General features: G+C 34.7%; 1 protein-coding gene across 2 annotated transcripts; it reads right to left on the bottom strand.

Annotated features, from left to right (window-relative positions):
• Positions 1-59: 59 nt before the first annotated feature.
• On the bottom strand, positions 60-26,108 carry Whd (carnitine O-palmitoyltransferase whd). Of its 2 annotated transcripts, none has more exons than XM_071701780.1 (15): positions 25,781-26,108; positions 6,605-6,760; positions 6,351-6,487; positions 5,981-6,257; positions 5,455-5,778; positions 5,095-5,294; positions 4,820-5,024; positions 4,617-4,724; positions 4,501-4,526; positions 4,040-4,105; positions 2,881-2,992; positions 2,510-2,779; positions 2,280-2,429; positions 1,988-2,197; positions 60-1,816 (listed from the first exon to the last, which is right to left on the bottom strand). In XM_071701780.1, the coding sequence occupies exons 2-15, from the start codon at positions 6,743-6,745 to the stop codon at positions 1,718-1,720; spliced, it is 2,325 nt and encodes a 774-aa protein (XP_071557881.1). In that variant the 5' UTR covers positions 6,746-6,760; positions 25,781-26,108; the 3' UTR covers positions 60-1,717. The 2 variants fall into 2 exon arrangements, with proteins under 2 accessions (XP_071557881.1, XP_071557967.1); XM_071701866.1 differs by lacking the exon at positions 4,040-4,105 and adding an exon at positions 3,553-3,615.
• Between the last annotated feature and the right edge of the window lie 1,473 nt (positions 26,109-27,581).

The raw sequence follows: 27,581 nt of genomic DNA, 5'->3' as shown, positions 1-27,581 counted from the left end.
CTTGTTAAGAGAGAAGGGAAAAGATGTGTAAACGTATTTAAATGTAATTGTTACTAAAGTAAACGACTGTAGTTGTTTTTATTTATTCTATTACAGTACATTCATGTTATGATCAAATATTACATATTTTTGTATGGAATAAAAAAAAGAATTCTATATAAATATTCCAATAAACGGTATAAAATGAATTATTGATCAATTGTCAATATTGTACAAAAATATTTCGAATGCTTTGCAAATATCTGATAGTGTTTCTTTTCCTGCCAATATTTAAGTATTTTACATATTTTGTTCTTGATTGGTAAGCATGTTTTAGATCTTTCGGTCTACCTCCCGCAATGTAGTTGTAATTTCCATAGAAGTTCTATGTACAATGGTGTCAGAGTTGCTTTATAGAGCTAACAGACGAAATTCTATTGTACAATTTCACATCTAATGTTTACAATCATTATCAAAACTTTCATTCAATGTACAAAGATGAAATTAAGTGTACAAAAATGTTATGTATATTCCTATCTTATCATCTTGCATTTCATATCTCTCTTGCGCTTAAATATCTCAATAATGTTTAATTATAACACCACCAAATATAATAACAAGGCTTAAAAAAAGCACCAATATCTTTAAATATACCTTTAACAAATATGTGATAGGAGAATGTAATCGCTTTCCTTCTAAGTTATAAAATCGCTTACAGTTAGTCATTACTTATAGTTAAAATATTTTGCATTGATAAGTTGCACATATTAATATATGGCATCGCTTAAACGTTTGCTTAAAAAAGAAAGAGTAATCACATATTCGTAGTTTTACATCCCTATCTCATCGGGTATTAAATTGATGAGACTGGTATAGATTGAGATGTCTCTTCATATTAAGATATAGGCAATACTTGTCTACCACTTGTGCATATTCATGGAGAAAATATAATTTCTCATATGCTTAAATTGCATTGCATACAAATGACTTGATGTTAAATTATGATAGGATATAGTACATATATATATATATATATATATATATATGTATACGCATAATGAAATAATAAAACCATTTCTTGCAGTAGATATGCAATGTAGTAATATGTACTCATAGTAAATCTTTCGAAATTCGGTTATCAATATCTAAAAACTTTAACTTTGATAACATATTTCTTTATATCACATGTGTAAAGAATTTCAACAGTTTTAATAAGTAATGAAATTTACAATCATTTTTTATGTTTTTGCAGTCATATATTAATGTCAAATATTTTTTTTATTTGCAGTATTGTACAGCAAGCAATGGAGATTTGGTACTTGTACTTTTATGCACACTTCTGCTGTGCAATATTGTTATAAATCACGCATAAATTGTCAGTTTATAAACGATTATTTAATAATAAAGATGATATTTATGATAATGATATATATATATATTTTTTTTAATATATATCTATATATATATGTGACAAACGTGAAATGATTCTATAAAAATCTACTATATGTGCAATGCCTATAACGTATTTTAAATTTTGGGCCCATTATTCTTTCCTGTAACCTTTACTAAAATAATTGCCTATGAAAAAACTGCCTTAAGAAAATTATATTAAGCATTAAATTATGTTTACATTGTTAAATCCTTCCATAAGCCAAGAAAAGTTATCTGGAATTTTAAATCCCACTTCATTGCGCAGTTTATAATTACTTTTGCACGCCGCTACAGGTGAATGAATAAATTACGCAGATCCGTTCTGATGTATTTTCTTTTTTTGTTCTAGCAAGTCTTTCATATCGCCAAGAGCTTTTTCAATTTGTTTTGCAAATCTGGCGGCATCCTAAAAATAACGAAATTATTTTATTATCAGGAGATATAATTATCATTACATTATCTTTTAATATAAATGAACAATTAACAGTAATATAATAAAGACAATGCAAATATTTAAAGAACAATAAATATAAAAGGATGGTTATAGTAATGAAACTGAAAATATTAATTATTTTACCGTTTTTGACGAAGATCGTTTACTAGAAACATGGAAAAATAGAAGATTTTCTCCCGCAATTATATAAGAAACGCCATAGCCATCATCGGCCACAGGACCAAATCCACCACCAGCTGAAATGCAATTAGGATACTTCTTCAAATCCAATTTCGAAGTTTGGCCGTGTGGAGTTTGCGATGTTGATAATCTCCATGGCTCGCTTAGAACTTCCTATAATAGAAGCATTCATCGCGTTTAATAAGATTACATTTAATTCTGATTATTGTATTGCAAAAGATTATAAAACAATTACCTTCAAAAATGGTGAATCTACTTCTAAGTACTTCGATACTACATATAAACAGAACAGGTGCCTATCTATTCCTTTACCACACATAGCATCTTGATAACCTTTTTGATGTCTCGCTACTCCATCCATTAGTAATTTAATTTTTTCTGTTACCTATATTAAAAGAGAAATCGCTTAGTAATACACGAAGAAGGAAAATCTTTATATCTTTTCATTTATTATTTTATTTTTACCGTTGTTGTTTTATCTTCCATTGCTTTCACCCATTTAGAAGATTCAATGGTGCACGGTCTGACCGTTTCTGTTCTACCTTCTCGGAACAATCTCGTCATGGAAGCTTCATAAGTTAAATTAAATTTGCCAGCATCGCGGTAATACGCCAATTGTAACGCCATTTGTATATAGGCGTCTGGTGATATGGAATGAGCCTTCATCAAACCTTTGCCATACGTATCGTGCACGTAAATACGTAATTCAACATCGTTCAATATACTATGCGCTACCTGTCGAGTTTAAAAAATCAATAGTTATATAAAATATTATTATACTTGCTAAATATAGCATATGCGCTACATTTAGGTGGAACGAGATTAATTATTATTACCTGATAAGATTGTTCAATAGCTTCGATACATTTGCCACTTAAATCCCACTGTAATCGAGTTGGAGCTGGAGGTGTAAATTCCGGAGTACCTGCGTTATGTCCGTCTTTATATCTGAGAATAATACACATTTTTTAAATGATAGGAAATTTTAAATTTTAATATTTTACTTCATTGAAAGAGCGAAATTCATGAAGAAAACTACGTTATCATGCTTCATTTGAAAAGTAAAGACTAAATATTACTATTATTGTTTATCAATAAATTATTTGAAATAAACTTAAAATCAACAAAGCAAATTGATTTAATTAGCCCTTACTTTCCAAATATTCTTTTCACAATATCATGCAAATCTAAATATATTTTATTGTATGTACTAATTAAACTAATCAACAGTTTCATTCAATTATCTTAAGTAATAACTTTTTATTTAAAAGTCTTGATCATATATTTATAACATGATAACGATTAAACAGATAATTATATTTTGACATATTAAAAAGCAAGCAAGCGAAAAGTAATGTAGAAACGTTTATAAAAATATAAAAGAGAGTCAATCATTATATAATAATAATTAAAACGCAATAAAAGAACTTATACAATTGTTAGGAATGATACAGATGAGTAGTTAGTAATTTGGCCATCAAACCGTGTAAGAACACAACAAAAATTACCCGATTTCATTATCAGCAGCCACAATAAACTCCCATAGAGTTCCGAGCACTGGTGCATCAGCCCTAGTAAGCATATAAGAAAGAAACATTAAAGACAAAATGCGAAAGAGAAACGTGAAAAGCACTCGTCGTCAGTATAAAGTATCCGACAGAGAAAGGTAACCTCCAGGAAACGTAATATTTAGGATTTAGAAAGCTGAAACATAAGCATAGCAAGAACCCCATAGAACTTTAAAGATGACTGCTGCTTTAAAGATGAAGAACGCTCGAAGACACTAAAGATTTGCTAAAAAAGATCTTTTAAATAAAAATATATATGTACATATATGTTACAATCCAAACTATTTCCATAGAAGTTCTTGACACACAAGAAATGGACTTAAAATTAATAGACAAGAAATAGACAGTAACATACAACTCTTTCAGAAGCAGAAGAAGAGATAGATATGCAAAATAAATAATATGAGCTATGGATTGTAATTCTTACTGTCGGTCCAGGAACTCCGAACATACTATGTACTCCCATAAGTGTGACATGATTGCAGCATCTGCCCTGCTCATTACTTATCATTATATGCAGTGTTTCAATATATACATAAAGTATGTAAATCAATTTTTTTATATTGATAAAAATATAGGTCTAATGCTTCGTAATATATTGTGTATAACAAATACGTGCTTTATGTTTGTCTATATTAACCTTTAGACCGCCGGCATTTGATGAGCTTTAATCCTCTTAGAAAGTCCTCAAAGTGCTTATATCTTATATATAATATATACAAAGTTCCGATCACACGTAGATCCTATATTTAGGCTTTCCGGCGGTCTAAAGGTTAAAAATATATGCATAATTTTCCTAAATAATTATTTCTTCATATAAGAAAAAATTTTATAAAAATATCAATGGTTTTATTATTTGTACAAAATTCACATAAAGTGTATACTCACCAAGAATGCTCTGCGTTGAAGCCAATCTGCGAACAGGAATTATTTTTATAAAATATTGAAGCTAATGATAATCAATTCTAATAATTCAATTATAAAGATATACTAATATTACTCACTCTGCCATTGTTTCCAATACATAGCGTAAAAGATTTATCGAACCATCGATCGTATCCTTTTCCATGTAACAGGATCCTACCATAACGATCTAATTTTTCTGGGTGTTTCTAAAGCACGAAATGATTGTAATAATTATATTAGAGTTTGCAAATTAATAATATTTATATTGTTCAAAATGTTTTTATCTTATTAGATAACGTACTGGATCATACTCATAAGGTACATCGTCCAATGCGACCACAAATGCGGCCTTTTCAATAATATCCAACGAAGCCTTATTTACACCTTTCGCGAAGAAGTCTTTCCTGGCTTGCGCCCAGGCAGTTCTCTCGCCAGCTGTTAAAGCAGCCAATTTCTCCTCTCCCTCCGATGGTGTTGAATCATCATCCAAAATTTGTTGAATCTGACTATAAAGCGATATTACCGTATTACAGGCGTGTAATAAAAATGCATACCAATAAAACAATAATAACTTACAGTTCTATCTCGCAGGCTTGAAGAATTCTGTTACGGTAATAAATTAAAACTTTGAAATATCTGCCCTTATGATACACTACAACATGTTTAGCATCTTGATAATGCACAATTTTGTCAACTTCCATTCCTGGAATTCGTGTAGTATTGAACACTCTTTCATATTGCCAAGAACACAATGGTACTATTCCTTGTACTAGAATCTGAAAATGCACATAATTTTTGAAATATAAGTCTTGTGTGATTAAACTTGTGTGATACAACATACAATATACTGATATAGCTTTACTAAATGTATGAAAATCTCTTCTTCATTTCGTGTAAAAATGTAATAATAAGCAACTATAAAAAAAAATAACTAACCGGTTCCAATTCCTGGCGTTCGATAAGACGTCTATATTGTAAGCAGGAATATATTACGGCTGCGGCTCGCGCGGCTTGCACGTTCGTTGGATGCGAAAGGATGGCGTCGATTCCGTAGAAATTCGAGTTGACCATTAGAGGCGATCTTCCGCGCAAATAAACATACTCCTCCCACCAATCGGATACATAGTTGGTGGTCCACCAAGATTTAAGAACCAGGTAACGCTGCAGCTTGACTCCGATGCCGTTCTGGAACTCGTTGGCCAGCCTTTCCATGCGAGCGTAATTCTCGTCATCGAGCAACGGCCGTACGCTCCTCAGATACTATTTAAATGTACAATACTTTGATTTTTCCACTACAATGTTAAAGAGAAATGGGCCTAGAGTCCTAAAGTTGTCGACTAAAGCTAAGAGCTAGATTAAAACATTCACTGGACTAACGATAATATCGAATTCAATTTAAGCGTACGAGAAATGACATACTCATTCATGTCTAACATAAGATCATAAAATACGTTGATCTAACCCGTTTCATAGTATCAGGTACTGTCGGTAGCGGCAATCGTGGCAGTGATCCTTGGAAGCTGTACAGCATGGGCTTATGCCAACCTGAGAACAGTTTCACCAGCAAGAGCCAGACTTGGGTGAACTTCGATGGCCTGCGACCTTTGCCTCTTGCTTCATACATCCATCCTTTGTACATGAGTAACAGCTTCAGCGTATACCGAATCGCGTATATGACCGCCAACCATAAAAACAGTCCGACCACGAAGGAACCTGCTAGGTGCGCGAGTATCGACGATCTGTCGAAAGAAATAACAATTATTAATTATTGCTAATCCGTGTAATCAATCGTAAATAATTTGTAATTGAAACGCAAAATTATATAGACTTACCCAGAAAGGTACGGTGAAACTTTTCCGACGAGGTCATACGGAACCTTGTAACCAGCAAAGTGTATCGCCGTTACTAAAATCACAGTGACCCATAGGCTCTCCAAAGAAGCCGGATAAACTCCACTTTTAAGATTGTTCTGTGAACAGAACGAATGTAAAGATATAATAATATTCATTATTTCACATTCGTATTCGATATTTGTCCAGATATAAAAAACGTTCAAACTGGTGCTCGTCAGAACACCGCGACTCACCTGAAATCGGAAGAATCTCTTCTTCCACGACCGTATACCAGAAAGCCAGACCAAATGGAGCACCTCTCGATCGAAGTTTACGTCCCATCCTTCGTGTGTTATCGAGAAGCTGAATGCTACGGCCGAATGGGCTTCCGCCATCCTGCGTTAGTCTTCCTGTAAAATTCGTACGTTGGAATTTATATAAGAATTAATATTCTTCACGACTTAATTATAGCTTATGCTTGCATTGCCATTAAAATGATAAAGTACGAAGTAAAATAAATTAACGCTGGGCCTTTTAATTCACTGTAAATCCACACGTTTAATCGTATTAATACGTTCAACCGTGTTAAATGACTGCATTTAAAACAGCAAGAAATGTGTAAGAAGAGCTTCAGCTAAAATAACACATTTGGATTTGCAGTGAAGGCACAGTCGATTTTTCGTATTTTACAGTTTTCTCCTGACGTTTCAACACTTAAAAAAAATTGCAACAGTTCCGGCCTATGTATAGAAATCACTTTGTGAAAGATAATACATGAATTTTTATAGATTTTTTTGTAACACAGAAACGCTTTCAAAAACCCTTCGGACTTAAAATTAGTCCCAAGGTGTCTGGGCGAGTACTCTAAAAACACGGTGTCCGCGCAGTGTTAAATAAAATATGGTGTTCTGAATGATGGAAAAAAACAGCATCGAGAGCACAAGGTCCAGAACACAAGGCTATCAGGATATCCGTATACCAGTCCAGAATGCTAATATATAAAAGTTAAAAGTTTAATGAAGAAAAAAAACTAGTTTTTACTGGATAATGAGGCAAAATATCACAGTTCTTTCAAGAAAGAGATACGTCGGGTAAACGACAGAGAAAGAGCAATCTCGTCGTGATGAGTTGCGCGATCGTAGCGGTGCATGACAACGATGCAGAGTGAACGCAGATGCACCAGTTGACCTTACTTAAAAGCCGCAATTGCGGTGCGCACGAGTGCGTGCGTGAACGCGTTGTAGAACGTCGCCAAGCTGGTAAATACAGGCCATCGTGTGGTAACGAGTTCGGTGTACTTGCAAATCGCCGTCCACCGTGGACTTACTTTATAGAGGTCAAGCATATTCGACTTTTCAAAGGAATACCTAATAGCGACTGTATTTATGCTCGGTCTAAAACCTCGCACACAACTTTTGTTCATTCCCGTCCCACCGTTCTCCGTTCTCCGTTCTTTTTACAGAAACTATAAATTCCATTCGCAATATTCTTACAGGCCCGGGCACATAGAAAAACTTAAGCAGTAAGACGTAAGCAGTAAGGAAATCAACGGTATAGATTCGCTACTGCTTACGTTTTGTCTTAAGTTCTTGACTGTGATTGGCTGATTTGTTTACTGCTAACGTCTTACTGCTTAAGTTTTTCTACGTGCCCGGGCCTTAAGTCCCTAATGCTCCTGTTTTGTCGCAACGTCGAGTTACGACATCGGAATCTTTTTCGTGCAACATACATCAAAATGTTTGTTGACATTGATGTGAAAATTGACTTTTTCACAACCACCGCACACGCTTTTGAGAATATAAATTGATAAAATATATCAAAAACACTCGTATATTAAAAAGTTGTAAGTTTTATTATTACTGTAAATCTTAATCAATCGTTGTGAGATCTATTTCCATTCATCAATACAGAATTATAAGAAAGTCAATTTTCAGTATAATTTATTAAATGCAAGTAATACATAAAAAATAATTTATATATTGTAAGCAAAGAATTCATATTCTCGATTTTGACATCAATTCAATGCGGGTTGTAGAAAATAGGAGCCTTAAAATAAAACAAAAAATCTATTAGAATTCAGAATCCATCGGAATGCCAAGTCAAAATATTAATCATACAAAAAATAAGCATTATTAACTAAGATTAATAGTATGTGAAACAATCAGTATATAATGAAAATCTTCAATATATAGGTACATTAGTCACTTAAATCTCTGACGCATATTTAACACGATAAAACCGTTAGAACCGTCATCTATCACATATGTAATTAATAAGCAATATCCTGAAAAATATTAATATCTACGAGCTTCTGCTATAATTAATAATACATTTATATCAAACCTTTAATTTGTAGATTAATACGGTGCTATTACATATCATATACAAAATCGCGACTGCTTCAAGCGTATTTTTTTTTAATATAAAATATATAAAAGCCCCTCACTTTTTTCTATCTCGTGCGTCAAATTATTGCTTTATTATGCTTTAGGATTAATTTCCGTCATCGAGCAATGATATTACGCGAGTTGGCAGTCGTTGCGAAGTGAAAGTCCTGCGCGAAAAATTTATTTAAAAAAATAATAAATATATATATTCTAAGTCACGGAACATGTGCGTAATGCGAAGCGTTCGGAACCGATTAGAGGATGTTACGTGAACCGAGGATCAAGAGCTGAGGGCGGTCTTCTCCCGTGTTACAATTTTGCCTCATACGCGCGTTACAAAAGCGCACTGCGTGCGAGATAGAAAGTCCGTCTGCGTTTCACTCGATTTCCACTCGAGTCATGATGGAGAGGAATATCGGGAGAACGAAAGAGGAACGTCTCGATGACGGCTTCTGATCAATATGAGATATGTGATTAATTTAACGAGACCCGCACGCGCGCGCGCTCGCGTAAGTTTGCTTGTAAGTCGCAAAGATATTAGCATCACTTAGAGAGAGAGAGAATCGAATCGTTATTTATTACACGCTCTGGGATACATCCCCTAAAGCGTAGAAACAATTGTACAATAAATAAACAGAGAGAGAGAGAGAGAGAGGAGAGTAATTAACGATAATTCGAGGAGGATGTGCGATCGGACACATACATATGTGGACACCTCGTCACGCTTTCAGATCGAAGACTTTTTAGCGAGAGTGCATTACTTGATTCATTCGAGGGTCCTTTTCCTGCTGATTTCACCAGGAAAGCCGGTTCACTAGCAATGTAACAAATGTCGGACACGTCGCTCAGTAAAAGTCTATAATGCTATCTTCTCGAACTTCAACTTCGGAAAAATATTTGAATTAAATATTTGAATTAAACTTAGGAATGTACAAGAAATAAATGTTCTCTAAAAGTGATGGAAAATGAAATGAGACACCCCGGTAAAATGACTAATAGAATATTATAAGTGACATGTTTATATTTGTCCAATTTTACGCAATGCTATACGACTTTTATAAATAATAACTTCGTATAAATATTATCTAATTTCTTTTACATGAAAATATTCTCGAGAAAAATCCAAATCCTCCTCAGCTCATGGATGAGCAATTCGCAATTCCCAGGTAGTAGCCATACTCGTTTGCGAATGCGTCTAATAACCTTGGACTTTGAACAACGACTCGTCCCGTTAGGAGAGCCGTCATAAACTTAATGAATAACTGAGCACGATCTCTTGACGCGTTCGGATCTACCACGCTGCGCCGTATCACTCGCTCGTAAAATTAATTCGACAGTAAGGTGTTTGCGACGGCTAATCGGTTCGACGATCATAATGAAGACGTGCTACTCAGGCTGCGTCTTGTCCTTGGTAGGTGTGAGTTAGCTGGACGATCTTATTGGTCGCCTGTTATCAATTCAAAATATAATAGTCGCTCTTTTCAAGTGTTATGATATGCCGCTGATAAGAGAAACAATGTTGGGGGGCTTGCCGCTTTTCATACATTCTTTTAACTCAAGTTAAAAAATATGCTCGATAATCGTACGAATGTCGGTGCCATCGTGGCAAATAAACTACATCGAGCAAATTCCTTCCAACCCAATAAGTAGGTCGGTAGGTCGGGTACCACGGTTCATTTGTCTGCGATATACACGTGTATTCCATTCACCATTTAGGGGATTAATTAGTAATAAAGTTTTTCACAAAAAGTATCGGGGAAAAACAAAAACCAGCTATTAATCAATGACAATGACAATCATAATTTCAAAGTCAATGACAAATGCAATTTATGCGGAAACAATTACGCAGAACGTTTGTGCTAGACGGACTTACGTAATGGATGATAAAAACCTGCGATATCAGAAGCAAAATCGCTCAGTAAATATGTATAGAGTTTTGAACGAATTAAAATCGCGTAATTATAAAATTGTATACAACACTAAATTAATTCATCAAGTAGTAAATTAAATTTAAATTGCACAAAGCTTGACAGCTAGCTGCGGGTATAACTCATTTTCAAGTTTGAAGTTAAGCAGGTATTACGGTTCTGAAAAAACCATTACGAGAAAATATCTAATACGTCGAATTAACACGAGTTATAAAATAAAATATATTTTTTTAAAGCGTTCATTAGTCGGACATTGAAAATTAACAAATGTGTTTTTTCACGCGCGAGATTCTATTGTATATCGCGTTACGACTATTGGGATCTATAGGCGATACGCCTTGTCTCCGTCGTTACGATAACACGAAAAAGTAAAGACAATTAGTGTCTCGACAGTGAACACTGCGAAATACGCGTATGCAAAAACGCACACATGTAGACACGGGTCCAAGTTTATCGCGTTATGCGTCAGAGATCACTACGGAGTCGAGTAGTTCTCTGAAACGCGCAAAGAGTATTGGAACAATGATAACCTTAATCAAACCAGTCTATAGAGGTTCAATCTCGACGTTAATGCGAGTCACGTGCAGCGAGCCTCTATTTCCCTTCTCTCTATCTCTTTCTCTCGTTTTTAAACCCGCGCACTTACGTAAACAACCACCTATCGTGCGTAACCCCGTTAGATAAAGAGGATTACCAATCTAAATCGAGTTCAGATATTTAATCCTGAAATTTGCCCGATGAGCGCGTTATTAAAATAATTTGATTTACTCTTCAAGCCTGCCTCTCATCCGCCGTCACACACATAATAATGTATATTATCACATGTCACACTTCTGACAAAATAAATCCGTGATTAAGATAAAACTTTTTATAAGATAAACATTCAAATATAAATTTATCAGATTATAAAGTGTCTACAGCATTTAGTTGATGTATAATTTTAAATATCTTGAGATTAGAATTTCTGCTTGACTTTTTGATTCCTGAATATTTTTACTAAAGCTGATTAGACAAAAAATGAACTGACCACAAGAAAACGTAATTGTCAGCGGAAACGATTATTGCTATCCATGCAATTCTTTACGAAGATTTCTTACGAATTTAATACCTTTGTTGTCGTGAAGTGTTACTTGTGTGCCATGTGCATCACTTGAGGTCTTAAAAAGTCATTTTTTAAATGTCTATTATTTTGCACCTGAGAAAGCATTATAACACTTTTATAATACGTTACTCTCTTACGTTAATGCTCTTATGACATCGAAGATGCGTTGAAAAACTTTTTTATAATACTTAGTGAAAGATAAAACTAATAAGTGAAAGTTTGTACTTTCATCGTGTAGATATAGCATTTTTCATCATTTGATCAGTACGTAAGCAGACGCCCAATATCTCCAATGATTTACTATCGCAGCATGACTTATCATTGAACTTTACTCGACGATGCAAAATATCTATCTACTTGATGACGTTAATCGTACTTGCAAATTTCCTTATCTAACCCTTCTTGATGTAAACCGTATCATTAAGTCAACGAGATCTTTCACCAGCAAAGTGAAAATCGTTAGCGCAATCTTGAATGATCTTTGATCTGCTGAAACAGCCACGTGCGCGATTTAACCATATATCGCGCGGTTTAACACAAACCTTGAAAGTCCACAGATGACAGTTTTCCTACCATGGGCTGTAATTTAATTTCGAACCTTGAAATTCCAAAGATCCACTAAATTTTCCCAAGCCATTTCCCATATAGATATTGAACAAATGCTATTCAGAGTTTTCGGATCCGAAACTCAAATTGCAAGTAGACTCTCGCATATAACTAACGAATTCGATCGAATACATTTAGTAACTACTTTATCGCATTCATACACGGAATAGATATTCCGTCTGATTGTGAGAAATAAGATAAAAAGAATCTACATTAAAAAAAAGAATGATTTATAAATTATTTATTTCACTTTGCGTTAGTTCGAAATAAATACATTTCTCAGCTTACAAAATCAAGGAAAAAGTTTATATATTTTTTTACTAGTCGTGCAATGTCAATTTGTTGAATTTATATGTAAAAATCTGATAAATTTCACGGATCAAAGACAATCGCGATGCGTTAATCAGCGCGATCTATATTCCCTCCCGTAGATTCCAATGAAAATTGTGCGAACTTTGTGATGATAATTGCTCACAAAACAAACGTGAAGACGTAGTATCGCTCGTTGACGTCAATCGATTACAATTATGATACGTTATAATAATACTGACGTCTAGTCGCAAAGTTTCCGCTTCTACTGTGTTGATCTTTATGAAGAAAATAATTGCTAGCTTATCGTCTTTTATTTACCTGTGCTTAAAACATTACTATGTACATATTTATATGTAGTCAATGACTTATTGTTAGTGCTTATGTCATTAGTGCTGGTCTACAACCTTGCTTTAAAAGGGTATTTAAGCTCTGAGCCGTAAGAAACTGACCAATCACAGTGGAATGTGAGGAGAATACTCGACTGTGATTGGTCAATTTCTTACGGCTTAGAGCTTAAATACCCTTTAAAGCAAGGTTGTAGACCAGCACTTATGTGGTAATCGATACTCGTATCTTTTGTTTTGTTCGCTACCTAAAATAAACGCATTATCTGCACGGAGAGAAAAATCAAGTTGTAATACTATGTGAACCTGTATTATAAATACCTTATACTTTTCTCATGTTATATTTACAATAAATTCAACTTCTTATCCTACAAAATTCATGCTTTTAGAAGGTGGATACTGTTTTTATTAGAAAAGCTTTATAGATATATGTATTATCATACGATTACCAAGTTTTAGTTACTAGCGTCGCCACCTGATCAATGCGTGTCATTCAGCTGTCTTACAGTTACTATTGACCCACGACATTTTTCGGTGGGCGTTTAGTAAAAATACGTATATACGTATATGTATATCCAGGGATCCATGGTGCTAGGCGGCTGAGACTTTACATGAGCGACACGGTAAAATCCGGTGGGTCGCATGTAAATTTAAAGAGGCAGAGCGTCTGCTGTTTTTATAGTGGCGTTGTTATTAAATAAAGATTTATTTCGAGTAATAATCCTAGGACAAGCGTACTTAGTATAAGATAGCTGTCAAACACGTTAAAAATACTTCAATTCACAGGATAATAACATGAGAAATAGATATAAATTTAAGGTGAAAAAATTATCACGTAAAAATAATTTGATTTTTCTCTCCGTGTGTACTTTTTTTAAGACTAGAATAGACTAGAATTTGATATTTCTAAATTTCCTATGTAATTTAAAAATAGAATCAATTTCTTTTACCCGTTTTAGGCGTTACATGCCTCCTTAACCCAGATATAATGAGTTCGCTGATAAAAGATTCGATCACAACGTGAATGTGAAGTATCTTGTGTGTGAGAAACCACGTCAAGATATCTCCCTATCGGTGTAATTTCTGTCTGGATGATAACGCGCAATATTACCAACGAGGACTTTATCATTTAGACGAGACGAGCCTATTTTTGACTGCGCGTTAAACACATGTTTATTTAGTCGCGAACATCGTGCTAAGAATAGAAATTTTGCTATCAATGTCTCATTGAATAATAGCAAAAAATTCATTTAATACAATAGCTCCTCTTCGATATTTGTTTGATGATATTTAATTCTTAAATTGCAATTCATTTGCATGTCTTCCTACATAATTTTCTGCAGTTAATAATTACTACGTGGTTTTTAATATTCCAACAATGCAATAATAAAAAAATCAGTGATATGCAATCAAATAACAATACAATAATAATATAATTTACAATAACAATATAATATAATTCGAAATAATATAATTCACTTTTCGTAAATCATCATTTATATTGTTTTTCTTTGATTTTGATAACAAAAGCATTCAGTAATATTAATCATTGTTTTCTCTCGTCTCTATTCTTCGCAATCTTCTTCTCATCATCTTATTTTGCTATAGTTCTTTGTTTAAAAAAAATATTGGCATTTCCTCGATGTTTCAAGGAGAATACAAAGCCTATATAATGATTCAACTCCTTGACTTGCAATGTAAATTAAACAATTATATTTACAGAGGTTTGTACCAAAGTTTATTATCTTAGAACAAATTCCGAATTATATACGTGCTATTATATAAATCTTGATGCATTAAAAGAATGTAAAATTGAATATAATTACATTCTTTAATATTTATATTCCATAAGAAGACAATGATAATCAACGTATTTTATAAACAAATAAAAATCAAATGATAAAACCATATATAAGCTTAAGTTTTACAGACTTAAAAATTAATACGCATAATCGATACGTGTTTTTAAGCTTATAATATTATTCTGCGCATAAAGGAAGAGACTCAGTGAATTAACTTATGTATAGTACAAGTATTCTTTATTCATCGATACATAATTTTGCATCTATTTTGTAGAAAAAACGTTTATGTTTATTTATTTAACTTCCTGTTACAAAAATCCAAGATATAATATTATTAGCTTGATACCCGTGCTTGGCTACGGCATGTAACTACTTTAAAACAACTACGAAAACCAAGTCGATATCTCATCGGACCTAAGAGATATTGAAAAATCCGTGAAAACACATTTTACCCCTTTTCATCCCCTTAAAGATCGAATTTCTAAAAATCCCTTCTTAATGGGTGCTTATGTCATGAAAGGAATCACTGTTAATTGCAATAACAACATTTTTGTTATTGCGTAAGATACAAGAAGTTATATTTTGTAACAAATTCATTTATATGCTATCTTTATAACAAATTTTATACTGACATATTCTAACACAAGATTATAAATGTAAAATAAATTATTACGCTCTTAAATTACTCTGACTTATCCCTTACATTATGCCATAAGGAAACAGTCGTAGCAATAAAAATAAAAACATTTATTTGCCGATATAATTCAATTTTTAAAAAAGATAAGCATCTAAAAAATAAAATGACGACAAGTTCTCTTGTCTTGTGTATCCACATATTTAACGCTAAATTGGAGGAATCATTTATGAAATATATTTCTTATTGTATAAACCGGTATCTAATGTTATCTAAGAATTGATTACTTTTTGCGCAATACGCAATGCGCAATAAACGTCAGTATCATATCTAATCAATCGTTGTTAAAAAAAAAATACATTGCTCCTCATTACAACACCTAAGAGTCATAAGGCCTGTTCGTTTTAGCTCAACTTCTTGCACATAGTTCATATTTTCAACATGTATAAGAAACGACCTTCGAACCAGACGCGATTAAGACGCGCGTCGAAACACTCGCAACGAGTGATTGATACCACTTCGTATATCATCGTCTTCCTTATCAAAAAGCGGCAATACGCAACGATTACCTCCTCATTCACGAATTTACTCCAAATTCTTGTCGGCGGCCTCGAGACTGATTGCGCGAACCAGATAAACAAATCGTAAATATCCGCTCTCATTAACGTATATACACGCCTATTATAACTTATCAGCGATCTGTTGATTATTTACTCATGACTCTAATAACGCAATTTACAAGTCACATGCGCACTTCAGCGTGCAGCAAAAACGCACACGTGTGCTGCACATTTTTAATTAATCTGAGCGCGTTAGTCTACAAGAACGCAAACGATGAAGCATGTATTGTTATTTGCCTTATTGTAATGAATTAATTTGCGACTTATTTCGTGATCGAATCCACACGTAAATATTTCATGAGATATATTATGCGTGCGATCCCGACTAATGACAAGATTATTTATATAATCTATACTTTATAAAGAAATGATGTAATTTCCGTCGGAAACCATTACGATTCGGAAATTTAATCGGCAAAACAATCTGCTATATCACTGAAGCGAAGCGATTCGCAAAAAATTTTTCCATAAAGTGATTCATCGCGGTCGTGAGCAGTTTTGAAACGATATGTAATATTAACTATTCAGCATTAGATAGCGACCAATTGGTTTTTAGGCTGATAATATTCAAGTACCTAGTCATAACAAGGAAAGAAATTTTGAAGTCGAATCCATAATTGAATATTATGTTTTAGAATCGCATGCGCATACACTGAAAATCCAAGTGTATTTTATAGCTGAAGCTCTTCTTACACATTTCTTGCCGTTTTAAATTACGTCATTTAACACGATTGAACGTATTAACTTTTAATTTAATACGATTAAACGTATTAAATGACGTAATTTAACACATAAAGAAACATGTAAAAAGAGTTTCAGTCTAACGTGTTATTTTTAGACGTTTATGCGTGTAAAAATAACACACTTGAATTTGCATTGTGTTTAACGCTAAATTGGGTCTTAAACGAATGTTTAAGCACACTTGGAATTATTCAAGCAAAAGAGTTCAAGCGTTCAAATTTCCTGTTTCCTGATGCTCTTTTGGATCTTACATAATTTGCGTTGCAAATTGAACTGACAATGAGATAAAAAAATATTAAAGTAGAGCGATCATAACATCACTTATTGAAGGTCAGGCAGCAAAAGTGCCAAGTAAACATTCCTTGAAAATCAGTCTTATGTTTCTTTTTCTTATCTAATAATTCTAATAATATGTCTCGCATAAAAATATAACTCTGTGAGTTATGTATAAAAAATGATTATAATATCCCGCAATTTAAAAGTAATTTTAAAGTGCATACTATTTTGTGTAATTGGTGTAAAGCATCATCAAAATAAATTTGAATTAACAAGGAAATAAAAACAAAATTATATTGACGTCGTCGCGAAACATATTTCTTCTAATTGCACACAGCAACGATGAAAATGTACTCTACCCTCGCTTATCGCGCAAAATGTATAATCAACGTAATATCGTGCACACGACGTCATTTGTCTATGGAAATATACGTTCCTATTGTTAAAAATAATTAGACTTCGCAATTAGTTGCGAAATGACTCTGTCTTATTGTGTAACGGTCTTAACGTATCGCACTACCAAGAATTAAAATTACATTGCAGTTGTGTCAGAAGCTGGGACTCGAGCAAACGAAATAGATAGAGCTCTCATTTGAAATAAAAGACAAACTGCTTTTCCAAAATCCAATATTAACTTAAGTACATTGAAGCATATATATCTGACACACTATCAATATGCAAATTTTTTTTTTTAATTGCCTTGCGAACTATTCTGCATTACAAATACACCGAATTCCTAGTCAGAAATGGATATTAAAGATTCCTGTCCATTTTCTATAATTTTTGACAACGTTTCATACATAATCTATTTTTTAGTTTCTTAAACATTTTACTTTATATTGCATTAATATTTAGTTTCTTAAATATTTTATTTTATATTGCATAATTAGTTATTATTCACGCGTATTATTTGAATAAAACCTTATACTAAATTTTACTTAAGTCGATTTAATGATTAACCCGCTGAAGATTTTTTACGCGAATTCTCAGGAAGAAATTACTTAAAATAACTCGCGCACAAATACCATCACTCGCGAATTTATATTCGCACATATAACACATGAGAAAGTTGATACTGCACTACGTATTATTAAATAATAACCAGTATCTCATATAGAATTAGCAGGTATATTTTCGGTCGGTGATCTGAAATCGGCGATTAAATTGCAATGCATTGTACGGTACGGCCTTCGGGTTTATTATGGAGGAGGCGAATGGAGGTATCTCTCCACAAGAGAAGTTATGACGGAGCTACTTTCTACGCGATAACGCAAGACTCTATGCGCCCACCGCGATGTATGTGTTTTACGCAATAGAATTTCGTTAATAGACAAATAACGCAATCGCAATGAAACCGTCCGTGAGTTAAAAGTGCAAAACCACAGTATCTAGTTACAGATATTTGCCGGCGATAAATGCTGGTGTTACGTGAACAATAGCACACAATTAGAATTTTGTTTATTTAATTATTTAAACCAAAAGAATAGTGTATAAATTATAGAGAAATCACGTGAAGTGTGCGAGATTGCTTGAAAACACTTGAGCACTCAATAAGATACAGTGAAATTTGCATCTAATTATCGATGTATCGCTATGTGATTTGCCTAGAAAAATACAAGGAAGGATCACGGTAGGTATTAAATTTGCGAATCGTCAAGGCATCGACGAAGAGAAAATTTGCCGTTTCGAAATGAAACTAAACGTTTAAGGCACCTGCCCAAGGCCGGATTCCACATTATAACTGGTATTTCAGCACTTTTGCTGCAGCAATGGACTTTGACCGTCGCATGGATGTGACGCGTGTGTTAATCATGTGTATATAGAATCAGTCTCCGTCGTACTTCACTTGGAAAGATATAATTCTAGTGCAAGCGTATATAGCTGTGCGCAGTTATAATAATAACGTAATAATAATGTTATATAATCACGTAAAACAGCTCTAATAGAATCTAATCACTCTTATATCATAATTACTTTTTTGTACATCTGCACGTATCTCAATTGATCAAAGAGGTTCATGTAGTCCGCTAATCATGTTCATTATATAACGTTATATTTATTATACCATAAACTACTAATGCAAAGAGATGATTATATTATAATATACGCGACTATATATTATAATACGTAGAAGCGACTTTTTCATGATGGATAATTTTTCTGGTTCCTGAATAATGACACATGTGTTATACATATGGATTATTCAAGGATATTGACCTCTGATGATAACAACAATGTTATAAATTAAAATCACCGCTGCTATTTTAGTCATCGTGGCCATTCGCGATATCATTATTTTGAAACAATAGGGTTATCGAGTTATAAATAATTTTCAGCATAAATAATCGCTAACTTATATTTAAATAAAATGTATTAATATTAAAGAGAGAGATCTTAAAACTTAATTTAATATAATGTTACTTGCTGCATTAACCGATTCGTTTATTAATAATATATTTCGTGTAGAAATCATTTATTTTTCCCTTACTTAAAGAAGTTATTATATATTTCCAATCCTTATTTGCTAACAATTTGCTTGCGTATGTTATAAAGAAAATAATATTAAAGTATCGAGATATAATTTGGAACATAGCGATTAAATCTTTAAGAAATTAAGCGAGCATTTTTAATTTATTTTAAAAAAAACATAGAAACAGATAATTAAGATAGCAATTTATATAAATTTTTTACTTAAACCTTTTTTACAAAACTATCATAGATTTAGCATGTTTTAGTCGGTGTCTTTCTTCACACTTATACATATCAACTTTCAAACTATTATTTTCTTTTTTATGATATTGATGAAATGTTAATCAAATATTTTATTTTTGATCACCGTCATATAAAAGGTAGATAATAAATAAATGTATAAGAAATCTACAGTACTATATGTTTGTTGTGCACATAGCTAAAACAGAAACGTTTCGTAATACTGCACGGAAAATAACTTGCTGCGTGTACAGGAAGCCGATTATTTTTATCCGTGGACTTTCATTCGACACTTTGATCTTTTGTTAAATAAAACATGTTTTGCACTAAGTTATACTCGTATTCGTAGTCCTTCCTTATTTTAAGGAAGCTTTCCATGAAGGATTCCTTGAATCTCCAAGGCCGCCTTGTTTCATAGATGAAAACAAGGTGCCGATGACTTTTGGAGGTTATATGTGGTTATAATATATTCTGCGCATCTCTGCTAAGAAGGTTGCATCTTCTCCTGAAGGAAGCTTGTGACCTACCTTGAGATAAAGGAGCCAATAAAGGCTCCTTGTTCGGTCAAGGAAGGTTTATGAAATGTAGAATGAGGAACAAGGAATCCTCATTCCTCAAGGAAAAACTTACGAATATTTTAAAGCCATATTTTTGAAACAATGGATATAATTGTGAAATATTCAGTACGTTAAAATTAATGCGAATCAATAGTAGCAATAAAATGTATCAAAAAGTCTTCTAATGATAACGATATTTGAAAAAAAATATATATATATTATTAATCACATTAATACTTGTGAGAGTGAATTTGTGTAACATGCAAGCTTCCGTGCGATTTTTAATAAACTAGAATAATCATCATTCTGCTATCAACTTTTTATCTGATATATCGACGATTATATATTTTATACTTTATTTTACGTGTCGTACCTAACATCATTCCCAGTCTAACTAAATCAGTCTGATTGTGAGATATCTACACATCCTTGACATTTAATTGTACGTATCCAGGAACAATCTGCATGACATATACGACTATACGTATAAGGAAACGCGATATTCGATCATTTGGAAATTATAGAATAAGTTCAAGATAAATGCAATATCTCACAGCAGGAATTTGCACGTGGGATTTATGATTGTAGGATGTTTCATCACTTCTTACACGCGAATTACAGTACACATTGATAATACTGCTATGTATTTACCGTCATCTTTTATCATGAAAAGGCATTCTCCAACCGTGCTGAGGTTTAAAGAAAACGTCGAACGTGAATTACACTATACATTGATAACGCTCTTGCTATGTATTTATCATCATCTTTTATCATGAAAAAGCATTCTCCAAGCTGAGGTTTAAAGAGAACGTCAAACTTTCAAATGTAACTGCTATTTTATTAAGATTCAATGTTAATGATGGATTACTCCAAAGTATGAAACGTAGAAAGTCTTCGAAACGTGTCACGATTTCCAAACCTTGTTTTCTCGACTCTTTTCTCATGTGACTTATTAATTAATTATTAAAAACAATATTTAATATATTCTAAAATCTTGTTTCTTAAAAGCTTTACGAGAGAAAATAGTGTGCTCTCTCTCTGTTTTAGATAAATATTAAACTTTTTCTGGATATTATCTATATAATTAATTATTAAATTCAAACAGTTAATTGCTAAATTTAAGACTTATATTTACGAAATATCTGGTTGTTTGATTCGTTATAATGAGATACTTCAATTCGGCCTTTAAATACTTAAACAACTCGACTAAATAAATCGCAGTACGAAAGAGTGATGTAGGGAGGTCGATATCAGTGATTGTTTTGCTGTGACACTTGTGACAGTGGTCGCAGAGAGAGGAAATTTATTAGGTATGTTGCACTATTATGTATTCCGTCATGTTGCGACGGTAGCTACTATCTCAGGCTAAAATTCGTTTGAACAAGACTCAAAATGATAATTTAACAAAATTTTACAGAAATTTTAAACCTCTAAAATAGTCTAAAATAATACGTGCTTATACAGTACACGGTACATATTTTTGTAATTCATTGTAAAACGCTACAAATGTTATTACATTGCACAATTTAGCATCTAAAGATAAATAAAGATTAAATTAGACTAAATATTTATTTGTGCTATACATGAAAAAATTGCAGAATAAGAGCCAAGCGTAATTAATTTATCAAAGAGAAACGGCAGAAGTGCAAAAATTATAATGCATAATTATGTCTTAATAATAAAATTTATAAATATGTACTTTAATTAAGCACGTGTCGATTGAATCATGTATTTATTTCGACTTTCTAAAGTTCCATAATTTGTTTTGACTGAATTCCCTATTACTTCTTCTCCGTTTACGTAAATGTAACTTTTACCATAATTTTCTCTAATAAATATTACGTCACATCTCTCTTCCTCTTTTCTTCGCCCGAGCTGCCACCCTATTTAACCGCACGGCATGAACCGTCTGGATAGCCGCAAAAGTGCAATCGCCTTAGCGTGCGTGAAACATGCACACGTGTGTCGCTGGTCGCGTTTAATAAATCTTGTTTTAAGAGACGGACTTTGACCCAAAAAAAAAAAATACATAAATAAAGTCCAGCGCCGGATGTTTTCGTCCGGTTTAATCACTGAACTCTATACATAATACATACTGGAATGAGTGATTCATTAATCTGGCTGTTGCCAGTAAGAGGTGCTTTTAGGTGTACTCTTCTTTCTTTCTAATACTACCTGATTGGTTAATCGCACTGATTGTGAGTCATTTTTATGTGATTGACCAATCAGGTAGTACTAGAAAGAAAGAAGAGTACATCCAAAAGCACCTCTCACTGGCAACAGCCAGATCAATAGAACACTCATTCCAGTATGTATATATAGAGTTCATTGGATTTAACGTAGGATATTGAGAGAAAGATGCCGGAATTGTGGCATCCCAAAGGGCACTATAACGCGGTAAATTTTCATTTGCGTACGTACAGATAATTCAATGACTCTATCGAGTTACCAGACGATTCCCTTTTTGCCTCCGTAATTTCCGTTCCTTCCGCAAACACCACTCATTATCAGAGAAAATATTATCTTTCGTGCTACTTACATATCGTTATACTACAAACATTTGGACAGAACTGACGTAGCGCCGTAATGAATTTGCCTAACTGTACTTTGCTTTTGTGAGACAGGTATGATCAGGCGTGTCCATTTGCATTTCAGATGCGTAGTCGACGGTATTACGTAATAATATGCACGTCTCTGTCGCGCATCGTGGCTTTTGTTATTCTTTCCTTCTCTTCGAACCGGTCGAAACCTGCTACGATCTACGTCGTTTCAAACGAATGTGACGGGGCATGCGGAAGAAGTCAAGTGCAATCGCGTCGGAACTCATACATAATCAAAGGCTTAAAGTCGAATAGAAGCTGAATTGCTGAATTTTCAAATTCATATTTATGAGCTTCGTCAAATTCGTTTAAAAATACGATTCACGCTCGCGCAATTCAAAAAGATTCATTAATTCGGCTCGTAAGCCGAAGACAGCGATAGGAATTTTTTTTCAGAGAAGATCGAACGGTCAATCTTCAGCTTGGAACTTTAAAATTCTAATACGATAACAAAGTCATTCACCGACTTTATTAGCTTGAAAACCAATAATGCTAATCTTTAGTGTTAACAGTATCTGTGTGTCATCTGGTCATAAACAATATACCTCAATATAATCACACTTCATGTGTTTCGGCTGATAAAAGCGCGAATAACTTATTTTTTCTAAGCTTGATTTAACGGCGCATTTAAGTGCTCCTCTTGCTAGAGATAAGCTAGAGATAAGCTAGAAAAGCGCCTTTCTTTCCGAGAAATGACAACGAACCGTGTACAGGATATCCTATTTTTTCTTTCTCTAACTGCCACTCGAGATCCCAAGCCGTGTTTTTATCCAACTTACGGTGAATCCGATTCTATCCGGATCGTCGCGAGCAATAAACATATTGATAGCGCTGATACCTCGTAAAATTATGCGGACGTCGACTAGATTGAAAAAAACGCTCGTTTAAATCGCCGCAAGGCGTCGTATTTCTTTGGATTCGGCTCGACGGCTGACATTTTAAAGCCCCTTGCACAATGCCAGGCAACAGGCAATAGGAACAGGAAATAACCAAAAAATCGTTAATTACAACCTAAAAAATTCGAATGCTATGATTGGTTGGCAATAGGCAATAGGCACAGAATTTCCAACGTGACGGAAACTCTGTGCCTATTGCCTGTGTCACTGTTTATTCTGCATTTATACATGATTTCTGATTTCTATTCCCTGTTCCTATATTGCCTGTTGCCTGGCATTGTGCAAGGGGCTTTAAAATGTGCACACGTGGCACGGGGGGACGGTGGCCGTGGACACCGAGAGAGCGGCTGCGGCGGCGGCGGCGGCGGCGGCGGTGGCGGTAGCGAAGAAACAACAAATCTGCTCTCCTTAAAATGTACTTTCTACACATTCTTCTCCCCGTCATCTTCCCTCTTCTTGGCCACTACTCACGCAGTTACTCGCGCAACTTGTGTGTAAAAAAAAAACGCGATCAGCGATAGAACAGATCTGGCAATGTAATGGCAAGTCGCTCGCGAACATTCGGGGGGGGGGGGGGGGGTGCACCGTTAAAAAGTATCTGCCAAACCAAGCGGAATTCTGCGGTATCAATGTAGTTGTAAATACCCGAAATTTTGCTCCGGGGGAAATATACCTGTAGACGCTTTTATATAATTGCTTCGAGTAACTATACACTGTTAAATTCGTAGTGTCAATTAGATATACTTAATTTAAGTCTTTTTTAACCATTCCTATATATGTATAGATCACCACTCCTACTTAATATGCATTAATTTAACTTAACCAATGAAGTTAAAATAATACTGTTTGTATCAAAATAATAAGTTTCGATATACACATGGTAGTTAAAAATAACAAAATGGTATTTGACTCAAGGTATTGGTTTAAATTTCACCCTTTAATATTTAATAATGTTTAAGAAAAAGAATGCAAATATCCGGAACAGGGTAAACCTCCCATTCCCCCGAATTAGGGAAAAGACGGGGATTTCAAAAGCGGAGCTCTTCTCAAGAAGTGATTGGTTTATTTATTTTATACTGATAGTGTAAAGAGGAGAACGTAATTAAAAGGCATTGTATCAAAAGGAAAAAAACTACGTTTCAAAAATAGACACGGATATAAATATAAATTATAAAATTGAGTACAAGAACTAAAGACATCGTAATTTAATAAGTGGCGAGCAGTAAAAATATTTGTGCGCGGAGGGCACCTTATCTCAAAATCTCGGAACTTTTCAGAAGATTATCTCACGTGATTATTTTCCTATTATAAGTTTCCTGTTGACGTAACATTATACATTGGCGTAGTCGACGGGCACGTATGCCGTTCTTAGGTTCTTACTGATCAATTATTACACCGCGGGCATATAGTAGAACCCACGACGTAGTAATTCGAATCTCACGCGTGTAGAGATCCAGATACACATCCCGCGTGCTACATTGCTCGCCGTGACGTTTCGCAGAGACGAGAAAGCGTGACTCTCCCGTTTCAAACATGGACGGAGTAACGACTGCAAGGTCGATTCCCCGCGCGGAGTCCATTTAACTTTGTCCTCCCTGAGGGAGAAAAGAGAACCGCCGAGGGGGGTAAGGCGGCAGGCCCGCGAAAGAGAGAAAAAAATGTTACGGTGTCTTCGAAGAACAGGCACACGCATCTCGGTAAACGAAGGAGAAGCTTAAGCTCGCAGGCGATTGGTTGGAACGCGGAGGCGTGCAGCCGCGCCTCCGGGCAGAAATGTAAGCCACGCTTTCCCTCTCTCTCTCTCTCTCTCTCTCTCTCTTTCCTCGTCCCTTTTTCTCTACGCTTCCTAATAATAGAACAGTTTCGATACTCTCGATTACGTGGACGTGGTCGCGGCCTGGCTGCGTAATACTCACCGGCGGCGCGTGCTGTCCCGATCGAGGGTTTACGCGAGGAGACGAGGAAGCGGCGTTTCAGCTGGGGCTGGTGCCTCGTGGTCGATGTTTTGATCGTCGCGGCGGGAGGTCCGACGCGATGGAACCGTCGGACCGAGACACGTCGGGTCTGACGAGACGCACTTCCCGTTACGCGGTGTACTGTGGTCGGATCGTCGTTCCGTCGCGTAGCACCGGTTGTGACGAAAACACAACCTGACTAGTCAGAACGCTGCTGTGGACTGTGATGGACTGAGGGAAGACGCAAACGCAAACCGGACGGAACGGCGGCGCCGAGCGACCGTATTCGCGCCTGCACGCCTGTGCGCGTGCGCGATGCACCTCGGCGATGCTCGGCGGGCTCGGCCTCGGCCGTCGGCGAATGTTGGTGAATGTTGGCCACTGGCCAGTGTTTCAGGTGGAGGAACGAGTTCCGCGCGTGCGCGGTGGCCGAGCCCAGCCGAGCCTCCTCGTTGTGCTCCTCGCGGGAGAGGTAGAGATCGTCGTAGAGATTACCTTGGGAGACACGGAAAGTAAACTCGCGATAAATTGCATTTGCAAATGATTATTATTAATAATAATTGTAAAATAAAAGTTATGAAAGTATTGTAATAACAAAATTAGTAAATATTAATATATACCTATGTGTATACGTGCATGTCGTGTAACATCGTGTGGTAATTTTGTAATGGATCGTGATCGATCGAGCGTCAATTGAGTCTCACGAAATCGCCGAGAGATGTCGCTACCGTGACGATTAAAGCACAGATTTGTATTAATCTGTGATTAAGGCTGCGGTCCATTTGATGTTACAAGTGCTTCGAAGCGTTCTTTTTCTTCTTCTTTCTTCATTGAAAGAAAGGAGAAGAAGAATGCTTCGAAGCATTTGTAGCATCAAATGGACTGCAGCCTAAAGCGTCGCTCCCTAAAATGTCTGCGCTGCGCAGCCCTGAAGGGGTAAGGTGAGTGGATAATCCCGATAATCCGCGCAGTTATTTGAGTTTAGTGAACCTGATTAATGGAAGCATATTAAACGTTTTCTCGCACAAAATTCATAGCCATCCATATGCATGGCATAAGATCATCTGGACCAATCTTGACTGGACTTTATGTTAGATGCTCATTGATCCGGACAGTCTTATGCTATGTATATGATACTTATGTGATACGATACACACACGCGCGTTTCGTGAAGATACCTAGTTTTCACGAACATTCAAAGAAAAGCGGAAATAAGATAAGCCTAATCTAACAAAAGAAGAATAAGAGCTGTATACTGAGCTTTCGATACAGAATAAGAGACTCGGAGTAAGATATCGAAATTCCCTTGTTCTTCTTTTAATAGGTATTCCTTAAAAAAAGAACGCTTCGAGAAATTAAAGATATATAATTGATTCTATGAGAGACGATACGATATGCAATATTTTTAAACCGCAGTATGCGCCGCGTTGTCGTTATAAATAAATCACTTTTTAAAAATGTGATACTGTGCTCTTATTGTCGAGGGATAAAGAATTAAGAAAACTTATTATTTTTTAGAAAGGAAGGAAACAAGAAAAAAAAGAAGAAGGACAAGGAGAAGATGAAAGATAGAAAGAAGGAAGGGAGAAGAAGAATCGCTTTTGCTGCACGTAGAATAACAACAACGATGACGACGAAAATGGCGACGATAGATGATTATCAAAGGTATGTAAAGTTGCGTTTATTTACGATATTTTTGCAAAGAGAGCAGCGCTGCGTATATAAAACATTTTAAACAGAAACGAAGCATTTTACTGAATAA

This window comes from Temnothorax nylanderi, unplaced genomic scaffold (assembly GCF_030848795.1).
Source record: "Temnothorax nylanderi isolate EJ_2023f unplaced genomic scaffold, tnyl_v1.0 TNYL_tig0001_pilon, whole genome shotgun sequence".
NCBI classification, from domain to species: domain Eukaryota; kingdom Metazoa; phylum Arthropoda; class Insecta; order Hymenoptera; family Formicidae; genus Temnothorax; species Temnothorax nylanderi.
The sequence above is the reverse complement of the archived record's forward strand: the minus strand, read 5'-3'. Positions and strand labels throughout refer to the sequence as shown.

Coding starts and splice junctions, on each gene's coding strand:
- Whd (XM_071701780.1), bottom strand. CDS start 6,745: ATGGCGGAAGCCCATTCGGCCGTAGCATTCAGCTTCTCGATAACACAC. Junction 6,488..6,604: donor AGAGATTCTTCCGATTTCAG/GTGAGTCGCGGT, acceptor TTCTGTTCACAG/AACAATCTTAAAAGTGGAGT. Junction 2,780..2,880: donor CTATTGAACAATCTTATCAG/GTAATAATAATT, acceptor TAAACTCGACAG/GTAGCGCATAGTATATTGAA.